The 17590-nt window shown below is 49.9% G+C and overlaps 2 protein-coding genes across 3 annotated transcripts; both read right to left on the bottom strand.

Moving 5' to 3' along the window:
- Window positions 1-4842: 4842 nt before the first annotated feature.
- On the bottom strand, window positions 4843-12015 carry TSPYL2 (TSPY like 2). 2 transcript variants are annotated; one of them, XM_080795751.1, is made up of 7 exons: window positions 11083-12015; window positions 9745-9822; window positions 9508-9619; window positions 9275-9420; window positions 9042-9139; window positions 7682-8529; window positions 4843-5595 (listed from the first exon to the last, which is right to left on the bottom strand). In XM_080795751.1, exons 1-7 carry the CDS (start codon window positions 11884-11886, stop codon window positions 5393-5395), a joined length of 2289 nt encoding a protein of 762 aa, XP_080651877.1. In that variant the 5' UTR covers window positions 11887-12015; the 3' UTR covers window positions 4843-5392. The 2 variants fall into 2 exon arrangements, with proteins under 2 accessions (XP_080651877.1, XP_080651876.1); XM_080795750.1 differs by having other exon boundaries at window positions 4844-5595; window positions 7682-8517; window positions 11083-11910.
- Window positions 12016-16013: 3998 nt separating this feature from the next.
- Window positions 16014-17135, bottom strand: GPR173 (G protein-coupled receptor 173; the record flags this gene model as incomplete). The annotated part of the gene is made up of 1 exon (XM_080795613.1): window positions 16014-17135. The coding sequence occupies one exon, from the start codon at window positions 17133-17135 to the stop codon at window positions 16014-16016; it is 1122 nt and encodes a 373-aa protein (XP_080651739.1).
- Between the last annotated feature and the right edge of the window lie 455 nt (window positions 17136-17590).

Here is a 17590-nt window from a genome sequence, read left to right as displayed (position 1 = left end):
TGAACGCACTGGACGCGTCCCTCCAGCCGGCTTGAGAGCTAGCGGGTTAGCAGGCCTCCACAGCTACTGACCGCTCTTCGGCTCCCATTGGAGGAGTGCCCTCCTGCCTTCCCTGGGATTGGCTGGAGATGGAAACACTTTAGTTTTACCCCCCAGGCCCGGATCCAGGCCGAAGAAAACTCCGCCCCCTGGGGGGTCTTTGATTGGCTTCTGAGCCAAGCCCACCCTTTCACAGGATTGGCCAGGAGAGGAGGACTTGTCGTTCCCTTTTGCCAGGCTGTTTGACAGGACTTCGGGAATTAGTTGGGAACACGCAGGCGCGAAGCCCAAAGTAGGCTGGATGCCAGTCACCGCACAATCATAGATCCCCGGCTTCTTGACGTCTTACTCTCCGTAAGCCACTTTGTGGAAGCCAACGCTCTCAGAGACACGACTCTACCCCCCACCTGCAGGGATTTCTGAGCCAGGTTTCTCTTGATCCAAAAGAGTGTAGTTCCTAATTTCATCCATGGAGTATGTGGTTATTGGGGTCTGGCCAGTCACCCACCAGCCCCTGCCGCTAAGACATTGGTCAAGTGCTAGCTTCGCTAGGAGCCTCAGTTCAACCATCTTTGAAATGGGAAGATAATTTTAAAATCTTTCCTAACAGTGCTGTTGTGAGGATTAAGAGTACACAAATTAATTGCCTGGAGCATATATAGTTAAGGTCTGCCCTTTTGATTCTTACCTTTCCCATTGTTTCAGACTGAGGAAACCGTGGCCCAGAGAGGCAAACTGGCTTGAGGTTACACAACAATAAAACCCTGAATAAAACCCAAGTTCCGTGCTCCAAAGGAAAGCTATTTAAGAAGGAAGGAGAGACAGGAAGGACATTTCTATAATCAGGGGTTCTAAATTTGGGTTGATGGACATCCAGTCCAGTCCATGGACAGGGTTTGGAGGGGCCAATGAATTTGGATGGGAAAAAATATACATCTTTATTCACTCTAATTGAAATTTAACTTTTTTTTTCCAGTAAAGAATGTAACATAGTAGTAGTACCTGTGATTCTGTCACCAATAAAAATCACAAAGATTTTCATATCACATTATAGATGTTATGAATCTGTTGAAATATCATGGAATCTCATCCTTATTTTAATATCATGATAGTCATTAGACCCTCCACTATGTCTTATGATGTAAGGGATTAGTGAGGAGAAAATATATTACCATAAGCACATATCTGATTTTTCCATATTTTAATAATTATATTTCAATATAATCAGTTTCTTTTGTAACTCTAGGTATTTCATTTTATATATTTAAAAGATATTATTTTCTGAGGAAAGGTCCATAAGGCTTCACCAGATCACCAAACAGGTCTATGGCACAAATTGTCTTAAACTCTGAGAAGGAAGACAGACCTGCTTTATCATGTTTCTTTATTGTATCCCTATCACCCAGTTTAGTATCAGACACACAGTAGGTGTTCAATAAATGTTTACTAAATGAATAGGATTCCTTCCCAACCATCCTCCATACCCTCAACCAAGGAAGCCAGTGCTGGCATTCTTGGTCACCTGAGAAGGAGGGATATTCCTGAATCTGGTTTTGTCCCTGACAATCTGCTTTAGTTCACAGAAGTGTGTGGAACTTTAAAAGTCTGATCCCAGGAGAACCTGGCCCCTGAGAACCTCACCCTCCAGGCACAGGGCCCTCTGCAGCAGAGGAGTGGGGTAAGCTGTGAAGGAAACAAAGACAAGTAGCTTCAGCATGGTAACAGACCCTGAGGCATATTGGGTCCATGACTCCTTATCCTCCACCTGGTTCTCCTTCTGGTTTCTGTTTAGAGTCCCCGCAAAGGGGGCCTGTCTTCTCTGGTCTTCAGCAAAGACTATATTTTGGACTTGGATGTGACCTTAAAGACCTTGGAGAACAGCCCTCCCTTTTGGAGGCCCAGACTGGGCCACACCACACACTAAGGAGTGAGGACACAGGGAAAAGATGTCACTTTCGGCAAAGAACATCTTCTCCCATGCCTTAACCCAAAACATGAGCACCCTAGCCAAATATATTAGAATCCCAAAATTGGCTCCTAACAGTGTTCCTGAAGCCAGAGGCCTTCTCTGACAAGGTGAGTGAAAAAGAGCCTCTAATGTCAGAATGAGGGGCTGGGGATTTGATTAGGGGAGGAGAAAAGAATCAGGGAAGACATGATGAGGGCCAGGCTTCAGAGGTCTGCTTCAAGGCTAGTCTCCATCTTGGGATTCTAGGCAGGTTGCTTCTCCAGCACTGATCCCCAGTAAGATTAACCTAAGTTTGCAGATGGGAAAACTCAGGCCCTCTAGCGAGGGTGGTGGAATCACATTATGAAGCAGAGCACCCTGAGGAAAAGGATACCCAAGCCATCTGACTCTCAGACTGGCTAGCATCCTTTTGCTAGGCTGACCTCTTCTCCTGGCCCACTCTAGGCCCTTTGCCCCCGCTGTTTTCCCCTCTACTTCACCCCCTGGTCATTGGGACTAGCTCCTGATTATGAATGTAGGTATCTCTTCCCTCTGCACAAGATGCCTTTGACTCAGGATCCTGCATTCTCAGCTCTGGCCATGAGGCAAGATGTTCCCCTTGCCAGGCTAGAGTCTCTTCTGCCCACCTCTGACAGCGCAGTCCCAGGTCAGAACCAGAGGAATCAAAGCCTTCATGCTCTCCCCAAAACATCTATCAGAATCATGGAGTATGTCAAAGATCTGGTATTCCAACTATTTCACAGAGGTGGCCCAGGGAGGGAAGGGGCCTTGCCAAAGGTCCCACAACAACCTCGAAGTCATTCCTGACTCCTCTCGGTCCCCTCTTTTCCCATATGTAAAGCCCACTGGTTCTAGCATCTAAAAAGCTCTCATAGAACAGACAGGTTTCTCATGCAGGAGAATTCCAATTAGTTTATGTAGATACTTCCCCCTCAAGGAGATGGAGTTTAATTCCCCACTCCCTAAGCATGGGCTACACTTTGTGGCTTCCTTCCAAAGAGTGTGGTATGAAAAGGGGGCTGGGGGCAAGGAGGGGAGTAACTTTACAGTGGAAAAGCTTGACATACACCGCTACTTCAACCAGGTGATCAGAGTTAACATCAACAGTGGTAAGACATTGATAGTATGTACCCTTTATATGATGAGAATAGCATTTTCTTTCTGTGGTCTTCCTTCCCCAAACCCATAACCCTAAGCTAATCATGAGAAAAAACATCAGAGAAATCCCAGTTGAGGGACATTCTACAAAATACCTGACCAGTGTTTTTCAAACGTTGATGACTCCAGTCATCAAAAACCAGGAGAGTTTGAGAAACAGTCACAGCCAAGAGGAGCCTATGAAGACATAAGAATTAAATGTAATATGAGGGGCGCCTGCGTGGCTCAGTGACTTAAACTTCTGCCTTCGGCTCAGGTCATGATCTTAGGGTCCTGGGATCGAGCCCCGCATCAGGCTCTCTGCTCAGCAGGGAGCCTGCTTCCCCCTCTCTCTCTGCCTGCCTCTCTGCCTACTTGTGATATCTCTGTCAAATAAATAAATAAAATCTTAAAAAAAAAGAATTGCCCAATAATTTGACACTTCTTGTCTAAATGTAATATGATATTCTGGATGGCATCATGTAACAGAAAAGTTACATTAAAAACTAAGGAAATCTGAATAAAATATGGACTTCAGATAATAATAATGATATTGGTTTATTAATTGTGACAAATGTACCATGCTAATAAAAGATCAATGGGGGGAAACTGGCTATAGGATATATAGGTACTCTCTGTAATATCTTCACAATAATTCTATAAATCTTAAACTTTTGAAATAAAAAATATATCTTAAAAACCTCCCGTATCCGCCCATTATACCACTCTCACCTGAGGAATAGCATCAACTTCCTCACTGCTCTCCCTCCCTCCAATCCATTCTCCTGGCATCCAGCAGAGGGCATTCTCTGAAACTGCAATCTGACCGTTTCTGAAGCCTTTGATTAAAACACGGGCGTTGGATGGAAAATTCGGGAGGTATATTGCAGAAGACCAACCTGGATATTTGTATGTTATCATTATTAGCCACAAAGGATCTAGAGGTATTTCTGGTGTCCGCCAAAATAAAGTTACTCTATCCAAAATTTAAAACAACTCGGCCTTCCAGAGGTGTGCCTTTCAGACACCCAAACCCTGATCCCTTCCCCACCCCACCACACAGCTATATCGTAATTTCCCTTTGCTTTCCCCTTCTCGCTATGCACTCTTTGGCTAGAGCCATCTTTTTTTGCCTTCTCTTTCCAGGTCCAGTTCCAGGAATCCTGCACCGTCTCTCTAAAACGGGAGAGCATTCCTGAATTATTAGAATGTAATGTCTTGACAGATTACTATTTTTTAAAAACTACATGCAAATGAGAAAAATGGATTCCCATGTTTCCCCATGCCCAGCTCACACTAGGCCTGAGGAAAGGTTTGACGCACAATAAATAAAAAGATGAATCATTGAACAAATGGATATTCTAGGGCGCAGGGTGTTTCTGTGCGCCTGCGCAGGAAGGGAAGGCGTGGGAAGCTGTTTGCTACCTGCCGGGGTCCACTGCAGCCGCTGGTAGTGGGTGCGGCTTTCTCAGCCTCGCCCTGTCATTGGCCAGGATGGTCCGCATTGCTCTGACGCAGCACCTCTGAGGCCTGCAGAGCTCTCCCGCAGAAAACCAATACCCTCCCCCCAACCCCGCCACACATAGCACTATCTTGCAGACCAGTGCGTAGAGGAGACAGCGATTTGAGGGTCTGTGGAAGAGACTGGCTCCTGGGGATGGCTCACCAAGCAGGACAAAAGACTACAAGAAGCACTTTGAATTTGCTCAGAATTTTATTAGGATTACCAAGTTTCACAAGGAACAAGGAGGGGCTTCTGGGGGGGGGGGGAGACAGGAACACTGCAATGACAAGCGCCCTTGCATAGACACCAAGGCGGGCTAGCGGGCACAGCGTGGGGCAGGGCGAGGGATGGAGAGAAAGAGAGGCTTGGGAGAACAGGGGGGCGGCAGAGCCCCCCAAGGCCACGGCGGCTCTCCCCGCTTCGGGATCAAGGGTGTCCACTCCACACAGCACGAGGAGGAGGATAGAGGGGCCCTGACCAAGGCATCACAATAAATACGTTTAGCAGCACACAGAAGCCTGCAGGAAAGGAGGGCCAAAAGGAAGGGGGAAACCCCCTTTCCCTTACCCCCAAAATAAGAACTCTGCAATTACTAAACCATAAAAATAAACTTTAAACCCGTGTACGAATTCGGTCACCCCCCAGAAGTGCAATGTGGGGCCGCGCGGCCCTAGCTGAGGGGGAGGGCAAATGGGGCAGGGGGAGAGGGATACAGAGAGGCAGTCCTTGCAAGGGTGAAATGTTTATCCAGTTTTGCCCCTCTTCCCCGGGTTGGCCCAAGCATTTTGGACCTGAAGCACCTCCTCCATGTCAGAATCATCAGAGTCTTCCCCTTCTTCTGAGTCTTCGATCCCTTCCTCTTCATCGCTTCCCTCCTCGTTATCGCTTCCCTCCTCGTTATCCCTTCCCTCCTCGTTATCACTCTCCTCGCCTTCTTGTTCACTGTCTGCAAAGAGGGAGAGAGGCAAGGAGGGGAAAATGGAGAGTGATTAGATAAACAGGTAGATGTCATTCTTTTTTTATTGTTTAAATAATAGAAATTTATCTTCTCACTGTTCTGGAAGCTGGAGGACAGCACTCTTTTAACAGGGAACAGAGCCCAGAGCCAGGGTTTTGGGGGCCTGGAACACTTGCCAAGCACCTCTGCTTGGAACAAGCGAGTGTGTGTGACAAGCTTGTGTGTGTGTGTGTGTGAGGGAGGGAGGAGTGGAAGGGATGCAGGAAAGCAGGGTGGGCTTCCTGCCTCTGGCCTATCAAAATTGATACTCTGAAAGTTGCTTTTTCTCCCCATGTAATGTGTCAATGTGTGTGTCTTCCTGAGTTCTGATCTCAGCTGAATAAACCTTCTGTTCATTCCAAGGCAGCTCCCCCGCTCTTTCTCCACAGTCTGATCTAAACAGGCCCCAGTCTGTCTTCTTTAGCCCAATTCCCCCTCTCCCTCCCAGGGCTGGGCAGATAGCTCTTCCTCCCCTTCTCTGAAAGAAGATACCATCCGGGGGCACCTCCTTCAGTTTCTGTAACTGAATGTATGTCTACACTGAATTTACTCATCCAATGCCTCCCTCCTTGCCCCTGCACTCAATGGAAATTTGCCAGAGACCCCATGGCCAAAACCCCCAGGAGCAGTTGGTTTTCTACCTCCAGCTCCTTCTACCTTCCCCAGGGACCCACCTCTCCAAGGTTTGCCTGCCCACAGCCAGGCTCAAACATCTCCCTTGCCCGCCCTCTACCATCCCCTTCCTAGCTAAGGTTTGACACTACTGCCTTGCCCCTTCCTCATTCCCTCCTCCTACCCCACTGTGGTCTGTCTCTGCCCCCATTAATATACTGAAACTACTTTTGCCAAGGTCACAGCGCTAAATCCGATGGACACATACCAGTCCTCATTTTACCTGATCTTTCAGCAGCACTAGATACTGAGGACTATCCCCTCCTTCTGAGAACATTCCATGACCCAGTTCTCTTCCCAATTCTACCTTCTCAGAGCCTCAGTTTCCTCATCCACGATAGTACCTACCTCTTAAGACTTGCTGCGAAGATTAAATGAATCAGCCAGTAACAGTAAATCACTCAGAATAGTGCCTGCTGCACAGTAAATACTTCATTAATGCTAACTGGTCCCAGAATCCAGGGCTAAGATTCTGCTCTGGCTTATTACCTCCTTTATTTACATCCTCTGACTTCCCAGACATAAAACCAATCACCTGACTGGGCTACCTGTATCTTAGGTCCAACATGCCTTCCCAACTCCATGTTCCTCCCTGCGTCTCATCAATCCTGCCACCATGTCACTCCCTATCCTAAGAATTGGCACCTCTGTTTGCCAGTCATCCAGGCCAGACCAAACCTGGGAGTCATCTTAAGGACTGCCTTCTCCCTCAAACCCTGATAGGCAAACCTTTCTCCGCATTTCCTAAAATGCATGCTTTGGTGAACGCTAAACAATAGCTTCCGTGGTCAAGAAGTTTGGGGAAATTCCAATTTCAAGTTCCACAATGTTTAAAAGGGTTTCTTACAGCAGGGCTTTTCAGAGCCTTTAAGGTGCTAATGTACATGTGACTCTACCTGAGAATATTAATGTATGCAGTATGTCCCCAACATATCTTACTGGACATTTTTGTGAGAAGCAGCTTTCAGAACTAGTGAAGGATCCTCAAAGGACAAACAAGCCTGAGAGTTCCCTGAAGTCCTAGGCTGGGTACAGAGTATGCTGAATTATAAGGTGTTTGTCATTTCCCTGCTTTCTCTGTGTGAACTTGTCCTTCTCAGTTTTCTACCCACCTTCTCCTATCTCTTCACTCTTCCTGTGACTTTTGCTCTGTTACAACCTATCTACCCACCACCTAGAACTGGAATTTGTTTCTTTGGTTCTGCTACGTTTGTAAGTTAAAGGTTCCCTGGTCTTGCTTTGTTTAAAAAGTTGCACAAAATGCTTCTTTTCCCCACAAGTGCAGACTGTATTCATGCCTTGATCCGGGCCGGCTTTTCTGAGAAGAGAAAAGGAGGGAAAACAAGAGGGGTTCTAGGCTCACCTTCCTCACTGCCTTCTTCTTCCTCTTCCACTGAGGAGTCTTCTTCACAGATGTTCTCTACCTCGTCCTCATAGTCATCCTGATTGTTGCTGTTATCCTGATCCTTGTCAGGGTCATCAGTGTCATTCTTATAATCTTCGATGTCTCTGTCATCATCATCACTGCCTTCATTGTCACCTTCATTGCCATCATCATCACTGCCTTCATTGTCGCCTTCGTTGCCGTCATTATCTTCATCATCACTGCCCTCATTGTCTCCTTCGTTGTCACTGTCGCTGCTATCCTGGTTGTTGCCACTGCTGCCATGGTTTCCACCTTTGGGGTTCTCATCACCACCATCCGGGTTCTCATCACCATCAGGGTTCTCACTGTTGTCATCAGTATTCTCGTCATTGTCATCAGGGTTCTCTTCATTGTCATCAGTGTTGTCTTCAGGGTTCTCACTGTTGTCATCAGTGTTCTCGTTGTTGTCGTCTGGATTCTCATTGTTGTCATCGGCACTCTCATTGTTGTCAGTGGTCTCGTCATCAGAGCTCTCATTATTATCAGTGGTCTCGCTGTCATCAGGGCTCTCGTTGTCGGTGGTCTCACTGTCAGGGCTCTCATTGTGGTCAGGGCTCTCACTGTCACAGAGGCACTCGCTAATGTCAGTTATCTCACTGTCAGTGGTCTCAAAGCAGTCGGTGGTCTCCATGAAGTCAGAGATCTTGATGTCATGAATGGTCTCATTGTCAGTGATACCATCACTGTCTGAGGTCTCGCTGATAATGTCTTCCATTAGATGATAGTCATCAGAGTCTTCCAGGATTACAACCTCACACTTGTCCTTGTTTTTACTGTGGAGAAGCCTAGGGTTGAGTATAGGGTTGGTGGGAAGTAAGGCAGACACTGAAAGGTAGTAACTGGGGAGGCAGTAAGCTACAGGGGATCCCAGGGATGAGGTTAGGGTGGGGAAAGTCCCATTTCTGCTCCTGACTGCATGACCTCAGGGCAATCACACCCCATTTATGGGCATCACTCCCCACTTGTAAAACATATTGGACTGGATTCCCTCAAAGGTCCCTTTGGGGGGGTGCCTGGGTGGCTCAGTGGGTTAAAGCTTCTGCCTTCGGCTCAGGTCATGATCCCAGGGTCCTGGGATCGAGCCCCACATCGGGCTCTCTGCTCAGCAGGGAGCCTGCTTCCCCCTCTCTTTCTGCCTGCCTCTCTGCCTACTTGTGATCTCTCTCTCTGTCAAATAAATAAATAAAAAATCTTATAAAAAAAAAAGTCCCTTTGGCTCTACAAATCCTGTGTGACACTAGCCTAATCTTTATCCCATTCCTAACAAACCACCTCTCAGCCACGAAACCGCCATCACCTTTCTTCCTTTTCTTGCTTCTTTTTGTTTGCTCTGTAGCCCCCTTCTCCCATCATGTAGTAGCGCAGAGGATTAACCCACAGGTCATTTTTGATAATCTGTTGAAAAAGAGGGTCGGGGTGGGGGGAGGGGAACAGTTATGAGTACAAGCCCCAGAGCCTACTCCCAATTCCCCAAGCATCCAGAGGCAAGCCTAGGAAGGCTTTCTCTGGCAATGCTAGGAGGAGCCCCACCTCAGCAATCCTATCAGCCTCTGGGAGGCTGTGGCTTGAGAACCAGCTGAAGAAGCTGTGGTTGGTGTCCTGGTTCTTGTGCCTGCCGGCCTGGGGTTCCTGGCCCCGGTGCCAGCGGATTGGAGTGGAGTGAGACACCAGCCGGCCTGGAGGGAAAGGAGGCTATGGAGAGGGCAGCAGACAAGGACAGATGGGGGGTGGGGGTGTGGATTTTCCCTAGGACTGCCTCTTACCAGAGCGGTTGCGCTGGAACTCCTTGACAATCACCATGTTTGTGAAGTAGGGGTTTGTCTGGAAGTACAGCTTCATCTTGTAGCCCATGGAGATGTGTCTGAGATCCTGTACCTGCTCAGGATAGAGATAATGTTGGAATCCCCACCATACCAAGGCCCCTCCCACCCCACCCCCCCTCACCTCCAAGGGCCAGATTCCTTGCCCGATCCTGATAAAAAATATATCTTTGGCCTGACCTGCAGATTGGTCAAGTAGCGGAAGATGTCTTCATCACGTCGGTTGATCAAGATTGAAATTTTGGGGTGGTTGAGGAACTGATGGAGGGAGCAGTTTAGGTCAAGGAGTGACTGTTCAATGAGAGGAGGGAGGGAAGGCCAGGCAGGGCAGAGCAACAGAGAGGCTGGAGCAGAATTCCCTCTATGTTTATGTGATGTGTGTGGAGCAAGTGGGTCATGGGACATGACCCACACTTTTCTTCCCATGATACTATGCAGTGAGCCTGTGTTTATGCAATGTCAAACCTCTGTGTTAGGTTGCCTTGCCCCGGTTCGTATTTGCTTTGTGTCTGGGTGCTAAGAGTTTGTATTCAGAAGACATTGTGTTTCTGCGGGCTAAAGGCCTATGCCCAAGTGATGCTGTAACTGGTTGCTGAGGGCCTGGAGTCACATGATGTTCATTTAGGTGTCTGTGTCCACGTGATACTGTGGATCTGGCTGTGAGGGTTTGCGTCCAAGTGATCCCGTGTGTCTGGGTGCTGAGGACCAATAGTCACATGATGCTCTGTGTCTGCATGCCGAGGACCCACGGCCACAAAATATGTGTGTGCCTGAGTGCTAACAGCCTGTGATCATGTGATACCTTGTAGGAGAGTGCCAAAGGTCTGTATCAATGTAATTCCACCAGGAAGTTAAGCTCATGTGTTCCTAACATGTTGTATGTATGTCTGTATATGCCCCAGAGATAAGCTTTTCACCAGTAGTGAACAAGATTCTTCTTATTCTCTTATTTCCTTCATTTAACTCCTTGATCTCCACTATTTGGTACTCCTTTGCCTGCCCCTTAAGGGGCTCCATCCCCTTTCTAGTCCCCTTCTCTCCAGCCAGTATTGGGGTCTCCCTAGTACCTAAGCAGAGACCTAGCCTTGCAGAGCTAGGTGTGACTTCTGGGCAATTTCTTTGCTATGTACCCTTCCCCTCCCTCTTCATCATTTCTGAATCAGTTCATCTTCTGTGTGTCCCTCCCCTCCTCCTTTCACCACCTCTGGTCTAATTTTTCTGCTGTGTGCCCCTCTCTTACCCTCCCCATTTCACTGCCTGTGATGCATTTTTTTTTTAATACTACGTTCCTCCTCTCCCGTTTTCCATTTGTGGTCCAGGTTTTCTGCTGTGTGTCCCTCTACCCCCTTTACCATCTCTAGTCCAGCTTCTCTGATGTTTTGCCCCTCTCCTTCCATTCCTCCTCCACCACACCTAGTTATTTTTCCAATAGGGGTCCACCCCCACACCCTTTCTCGCCCCCCAACCCCCCCTTTTTGTCATGGGCTCTTGGCCCATGAATATAGATGACAAGGATACTGCTTTGACCCAGAAGCCTGGAATATGCTGGATGATGAGGTCTCTGCGCTCCAGGAAGGGTCTTCGCATCTGAATGAACTTGCGTTTCAGACGGAGGAAGGCCTTGCCTGCCTTGATGTTCACCGCCTCCAGGTCCAGTTGAATGTTTTCCAGTGCCTGCAGGATGCACTCTATCCTCTCGGCATTCCTCTCCTTGCTATCCTTCTTCACCTTCCTCTGCTTCCTCTTCCTCCTCCTCCTCCTCTTCCTCACACTCTCTTTTTCATCCTCGTCGTCATCTTCCACGATGATGATAGCTTCTTCCTTCCCCCTCGGACCGGCTAACTCCTGGTACCCCCACTCCCCTGCGCTACAGGTTTCTAGGGCCTTCTCTCCAGCAAAACTGCTGGGCTCCATAACCTGAAAGTCAATTTCCACACTTCCCCCAGAAGCCTCCGAAGGAGAGAATATTTCTAGGCTCTCCGTGGGAGGGGGCGCCCCCCCGTACCCCGACTCCATCGCAGGCTCCCAGCCGGGACTCCCAGCACCCAGGGTGAAGTACGCACGGATCCCCCCCTCCTCTAGAATGACATAGGGCGGCGGCGGGGGCAGATCGGGGCCCAGTCCCACCCCCCTCATGTCAGCCAGCACCTGTGCCGCCTCGGTTTCCTCCCGGAGCCTCGGCCGCTGCTCGGGTGGAGGTAGGGGCAGTCGCAGGAGTGGCGGCGGCGGTGGCGGCGGCGGCGGCAGCTGGTCGTGCTGAGAGGGCTCTGAGCTACTCAGGCGGCGGGCCTTGGCCGGAGGGCCCTCATCCTGGCGGTCCATGGTGACCGCGCTCACAGCTCAGGGGATCACACTCGCCCCTTCGCTCTCAGCCAGGCCGCCGCTGCCTCTCACACCTGAAGCTGAGCCGCAGCACCTCACGCCACCACCTCTCCTCACAGCCTCGCTCTGGCGTTCCCTCCCACAGCGCCTGCCCTACTCCCTCCGCGCCAAGCGTCCAAGACCCGCCCCCTCCCTGACGTAAAGGGCCCGTTCTGTCTCTCCATTGGCTGCCAGTCCCCGCCGAGGCGCTCGCTCTCCCTCGACCTCTGCCCGCTCTCACGCAATCTGCTTGCCAACACCGCACCTCATCGCTTTCCAATTGGCTCCTTTCGGGCCCGCCAATCATCGGGCGACGAGTTGGAAACTGCATGACGATTGGCTGCAAGGAAAGCTGAGGGGAAGAAACCCCTCTCCCTCACCCTTGCAGCATTTTATCCAATGGGAAAAGTACCAGTGGCTCTGAAGACCAAAAAACAAAACAAAAAACAAACGGAGCTTCGGAGCAGGATGTGCTCAAATAAAATTGGGAGAGCCTCGCTATCGTTTTCCCCCATCTCTGCCCTCCCCTCAACAACTACGCACTTCTTAAATCTGTCTTTTCCTCTATTCCCGGCGTTTGCCTCTGTGGAGATCTGAAATGTGGCCCCCGGGGCTCGGGTTGCCCTAAAGGAGCCTGGAATTTAGAAACCTAGGACCTTTGGTTTGGGGCCAGATTTTTGACGTGGCTTTTTGCCTCTCTGCAAAATGGCTCTAGAAATAATCACACACACAAAGTAACTTCGTCTGCGTCATTAAAATGATTGTGATTCCGTTCATCCACCAGATTTTTCTAGGATTTTCTCTCTCTTCGTTCACTTGATACTTGCCCTCCTTCCAATCCTTTCCTCAGTGTATGCCGCTTTTAATTGTATTTTAGATTTTGGAGGGCCAGATTAATGGTCTTTCCTTTGGCGTGGTGGTGGGGTTCTGGATTTGGTCTGGGATTCACATCACGGGTGTGCTCCTCACTTTGTAACCCTAACCAAATCACTCCCTCTCTCTGAGGGAGTGTCCTCAGAGACACTGTTTCCTCTCCTCTAAATTAGGCATCCTTAAGACATGTAGGAAACTGCCCACTGCAGCCTTTCTGTGGTAGAGAAAATTGGAGACAACCTAGAGACCCATCACCAGGGGTATGGATAAGAAACATGTGATAGATGTAGAAGATGGACCACTAGAATGAATTAGATCTACGTACAGCAACAAGGCTGGATCTCTCAAAAACAGAATGTTTAGTGAAAAAAGAAACAGAACAAGATTTATAGTACAATACTGTTTATGTAAATTAAAACACATAACAATACCATATATTTTTCACAGATACACATATATGTAAATAAACACATGAACAGTGAATTGGAAGGACATACATTAAATACACAAGAGTGGGTGCCTATATGGGAGGGGGTATTGGATCAGGGATGGGTGATGAAAGGGAAGAAACAAAACAAAACAAAGAAGAAAAGGGACTTGCATGGACCAACGATGATGTAGTGTGCCAAGAACTGAGGAGTATGGTCAACTCAATTCTGTGCACCTGAGAGAATAAGTAAATAAATGGTAAACTGAGTGCCCAGGGAGCAGGCTAGCTGGGTAGACCCCCAGGCTTGGCTTCCCCCCGCCCCCCATAACATCCCTCCTCTGAATTTATCAAAGCTTACCAAAGTCCCAGATGTATACAGTGGACACTTCAGAAGGGCTCCCATCCCAGACTGAGCAGTCCCTCCAGAAGCCATTACTTGTAGGGGACATTTTCTAATCCCGTTATTTCCCCCATTCAAGTGTGATCCCCAATTCCCAGTCCATAGTCTCCAAAGTGGTCCACTTTCAGGAACACCTTGTTTGCGTTTTGGGGAGGACACTGACACAGGAGTTGGATGGAACCCAGGGCGCTCCAGGCTATGGGAAGAGATAGGGTTCTCAAGTATCCTGTCCCCCATGTTCAGAGCCTGGGCCAAAGGAGTAAGATTTTACAAGATGGGAGTCTACCCTCTTGCTGCATACATGCGTATGGTTCTAAAATTCTATTCTCCGACCACTCTACTTCCTACTGCAGGCACATACTCTAGTTTGTCTCCTTTCAATTAGGTGCATACATGTACGTGTGTGTGTGTGTGCCATATGTCCCTACATACAGGCATTTGCTCACATGTGTGCACCAGGCAGTGGTGCCTCCCCACACAAAGTCACACAGACACAGTCCCACTTGACCATACCTCCCCACATGTGGTCATGCAGACAGGACACACACACACACACACACAGAGTAAGAAAGAGAAGACATCCAATATAGCATTGTTCTTTTCAGTTTTCCATTTACAAAATCCAATGGTGAATCCAGGCAGATAGAAAAAAGAAATGGAGGAAAACCCTCCAGAATGTACCCTACCTACTCCCACCCCTGTGGTTCCCCCCCACCCCACTCCCTGGGAAAGGCACCCCCATCACTATCACTGAGAGAACAGGTACCCTCCACCCCAGCCTCTCAGCCACTCTGGCCTGCCTTTCCAGGGCCACTCCACAGCCAGGCTCATTAATGTCTCTCCTGCCTAGAGTGCCCTCCCCATTCCTCTTGGGTCAAGGCTTCCCCAGTTCTGGGGCTGTCTTGGGGGTAGGGAAAGAGCTTAGGACAACAGCTTCTATCAGGAAGGGAAAGGAGGATAGATAAATACAGATCTCCCCCTCCCCCAGGAAATGGGGTGGGGGGGACAAAGAATCTGGGCAAGGCCAGGCAAAGGAATGCCAGCTTGGCTCACCAGTCCATAAGAACCGGCAGTGATGTGAGCCCAGAGTGGACTCTGCCCTGGGAAGGAGGCTTGGGCTCTCCCACCTGGAGAATCTGGCTGCAGTCTGCTCCACTTTGGGTGGAGGGAAGAAGAGGGAGAAGGGCTGTTCTGGGAAAGGAAGTTGGGGGCTGAGGGCCCAGGAGGCCTAGGGCTACCAAGAGGGGCTTGAGACAGACCCCCGAGGCTTGAAAGGGACAAAACGAGGTCAGATAGGAATGGACTCAAGTCCACAGTGCCTTGGAGCTTATGCCATCCCCCAACTTTTCATCCTCAGGAGAATAGTGTGAACCCAGGAGACAATTCTGGGGCTGAGTTCTGCTCTGACCCAGGCACTGGGACCCAGTTACTCTGGGGAGTTTTGCTCTCTTCCTACATTTCCCTGGGGGAATGCACCTGCCTATATGGCACCCACATCAACCCTAGCGGGGCTGGAGTGGGTTTCCATCCTCAGGAAGAAGAGTTGGGGACTGGGGATCCAGGAGGCAGCTCGAAAGAATGCAGCCAAGCTTGGGTCTCTTCAGCTCGAGGCGTGCAGCTCACATCCCGTTCTTCACCTAGCGTGGACCCATCCCAGGGGTCCTTCTCCCTCCCCTCCTGGCTTCTTGAACAGATGCTCAAGAAACACTTGGGAGGTCTGGACACGGTGGGGAGGGAGAGGAAACCAGGCTTGGGACCAGGGTTAGCTTAAAACAACATCGCACACAACATAGCAATTAAACGTCTCTGCTCCTGGGGGACCCAGCACCCTCTTTGGTCCCTGTTGTCAGCAGATGAATTTCTCCCTCAACATCCAGCCCTTGCTAAAGGACTCGGAAGGGGAGGGTGCATGGGAGCAGAGGGGGTAATAAGAGCTCTGGAAGTCTATTTTACAGAACAAATTTCCCCCTTCTGGACAATGTCAGAAGGAGAGACATTAAAGCAAGAAAGCCCGTCTCCTCAGCTGTTAGTAGAAAAACCTGCATTTTCAGTCTTAATTTCTTTTTCTGAATTGTCACTTCTGAGAGAGAAAGGAAGAGAGAAAAAGAGAGAGAGAGAGAGAGGAAAGGAGAGAGATTGTAGAAGTGGAGAAGGAGGCAGCGGAGACAGGCCCCACAGAATTAGAAACACCTCTTTTCCAGTCCCCCACCCCAGTCTCCAACCCTGGGGAGGTGTCGGCAAAGATGCCTAGATTCTGGGTGGTTCGAGGGGCTAGGGCTGGAGCTCAGAAAGAAAGGCTCCTGTATGGGGCCCACCCTTCCCTTACTGATGGCTCCATCCCGGTAGCCATGACCATCTCCCTGCCTGTCTGCCTACCAGCTTGCTTCACATGACACAGTAGGGTTCTCTGGGAGCCGGGGCACCTCCTGTGCCCCAGCAGGGGGCGTGAGTCCTCAGGCACTTCTTGAGGTCCTTGTTGAGCAGGAAGCAGACGATCGGGTTGACAGCAGCCTGGGCGAAGCTCATCCAAACAGCAGTGGCCAGGTAACGGTGGGGCACGGCACAGGCTTTCACAAACACTCGCCAGTAGCAGGCCACAATGTAGGGTGACCAGAGGAGCAAGAAGAGCAGTGTGATCGCGTAGAACATACGGCCCAGCTGCTTTTCACCCTTGACCTCGTCCATGCCCAGCAGCCGCCGGCTGGCTGCGTGCCCATTCTGCCTAATACCCAGCAGGGTTGGTGGCATGGGCCCACGGCCAAAGCCAGCGATCCAGTTGGCAGCAGCCTGGCCGGTGGCCCCAGGGCCATGGAATGTCCAGTTTTGGCTGATGGCTGGCACCATCTGCACTGGCTTCATCTTGCGGTGACGATACTCGAAGAGGAGCAGCTTGCCATAGACAGCATGTGTAGCTGCCATGAGCACAGCCAACATAAGCATGAAGCCCAGCGTGTCATTGGCCTTGAAGTAGCGATGCTCAAAGATGCACTGGTCCTCCTCACGGATAAATTTGTAGGTGCCCACATCAAAGACGGGTGGGAAGGCCATGGCCACAGACAGGGTCCAGGCCATGCAGATGACAGCTGCGCATGTCCAGAGTGTCATGCGCTTGGCGTAGAAGCGGTGGTGGGCGATGGCCATGTAGCGGGTGACGCTGATGCAGAACAGCATGAAGGCCGCATGGAAGCAAAAGAGCACGGCCATAAAGGCCACAATTTTGCAGCTGAGTGCACTGAAGGTCCATGAGGAGCCGTGGCGCACAGAAGCCAGCACAAAGGGGAAGCAGACGGCAGAGCGTATGCCGTCGGCCAGGCACAGGTCCAGCAGAAAGTAATAAGGAGCCTTGTGCAGGGCACGCTCCTTAAGCACCAGCAGCGACAAGATGGCGTTGCCTGCCAGGCTTACACACATGATCAGTCCCAGCAGCACCAGCTTCACATAAGCTGATGCTGATGGCGGGGACAGAGCGCCGCTCACCTCTTCGGGCTCTCCAGTTGTGTTGGCCATACTGAGGGGCAGGGGCTGCTCCCAACCCTATGGGATCAGCCAGTCTGGTATTCGATGGGTCCTGGGGGACTCCATTAGTTGTCCTGCTGGGCTGCACCTGCAAACGGTGATAATGGCGGAGACACAGACATAGAGAGCCAGAGAGATGATGGCAGGAGAGAGCCAGAGAGAAAAACCCGGACAGAGGCACAGAGAGAGAGTGAGAAAGGATAGAATGAAATGAAAATGGTGACAAAGATATAAATGGATACAAATTGAGAGGCAAATGTGGGGATGAGAATGAGCAGAGATAAGAAGAAACAGAATCAGAAAGACAGGGAGAGAGGGAAAGGAAGGAGAGAGAGAGAGAGAGAGGTGGGGGGGGGGAGAGAGAGAAACACAAGAAAAAGAGACAGCGAGATACAGATGGAAAGGTGAGGAAGAAACAGAAAGGGCAGTGTTAGTGGGTCTACATG

Source organism: Martes martes (assembly GCF_963455335.1).
Source record: "Martes martes genome assembly, chromosome: X".
NCBI lineage: Eukaryota > Metazoa > Chordata > Mammalia > Carnivora > Mustelidae > Martes > Martes martes.
This window is presented reverse-complemented; position numbering and strand designations above follow the sequence as displayed.

Excerpts from the sequence above, each read along its gene's own strand:
- TSPYL2 (XM_080795751.1), bottom strand. The coding sequence starts at position 11,886 with ATGGACCGCCAGGATGAGGGCCCTCCGGCCAAGGCCCGCCGCCTGAGT. Across the intron at positions 9,620-9,744 it reads GCTACTTGACCAATCTGCAG|GTACAGGATCTCAGACACAT; the intron begins GTCAGGCCAAAG and ends TATCCTGAGCAG. Across the intron at positions 5,596-7,681 it reads AGAAGAAGGCAGTGAGGAAG|ACAGTGAACAAGAAGGCGAG; the intron begins GTGAGCCTAGAA and ends CCCTCTTTGCAG.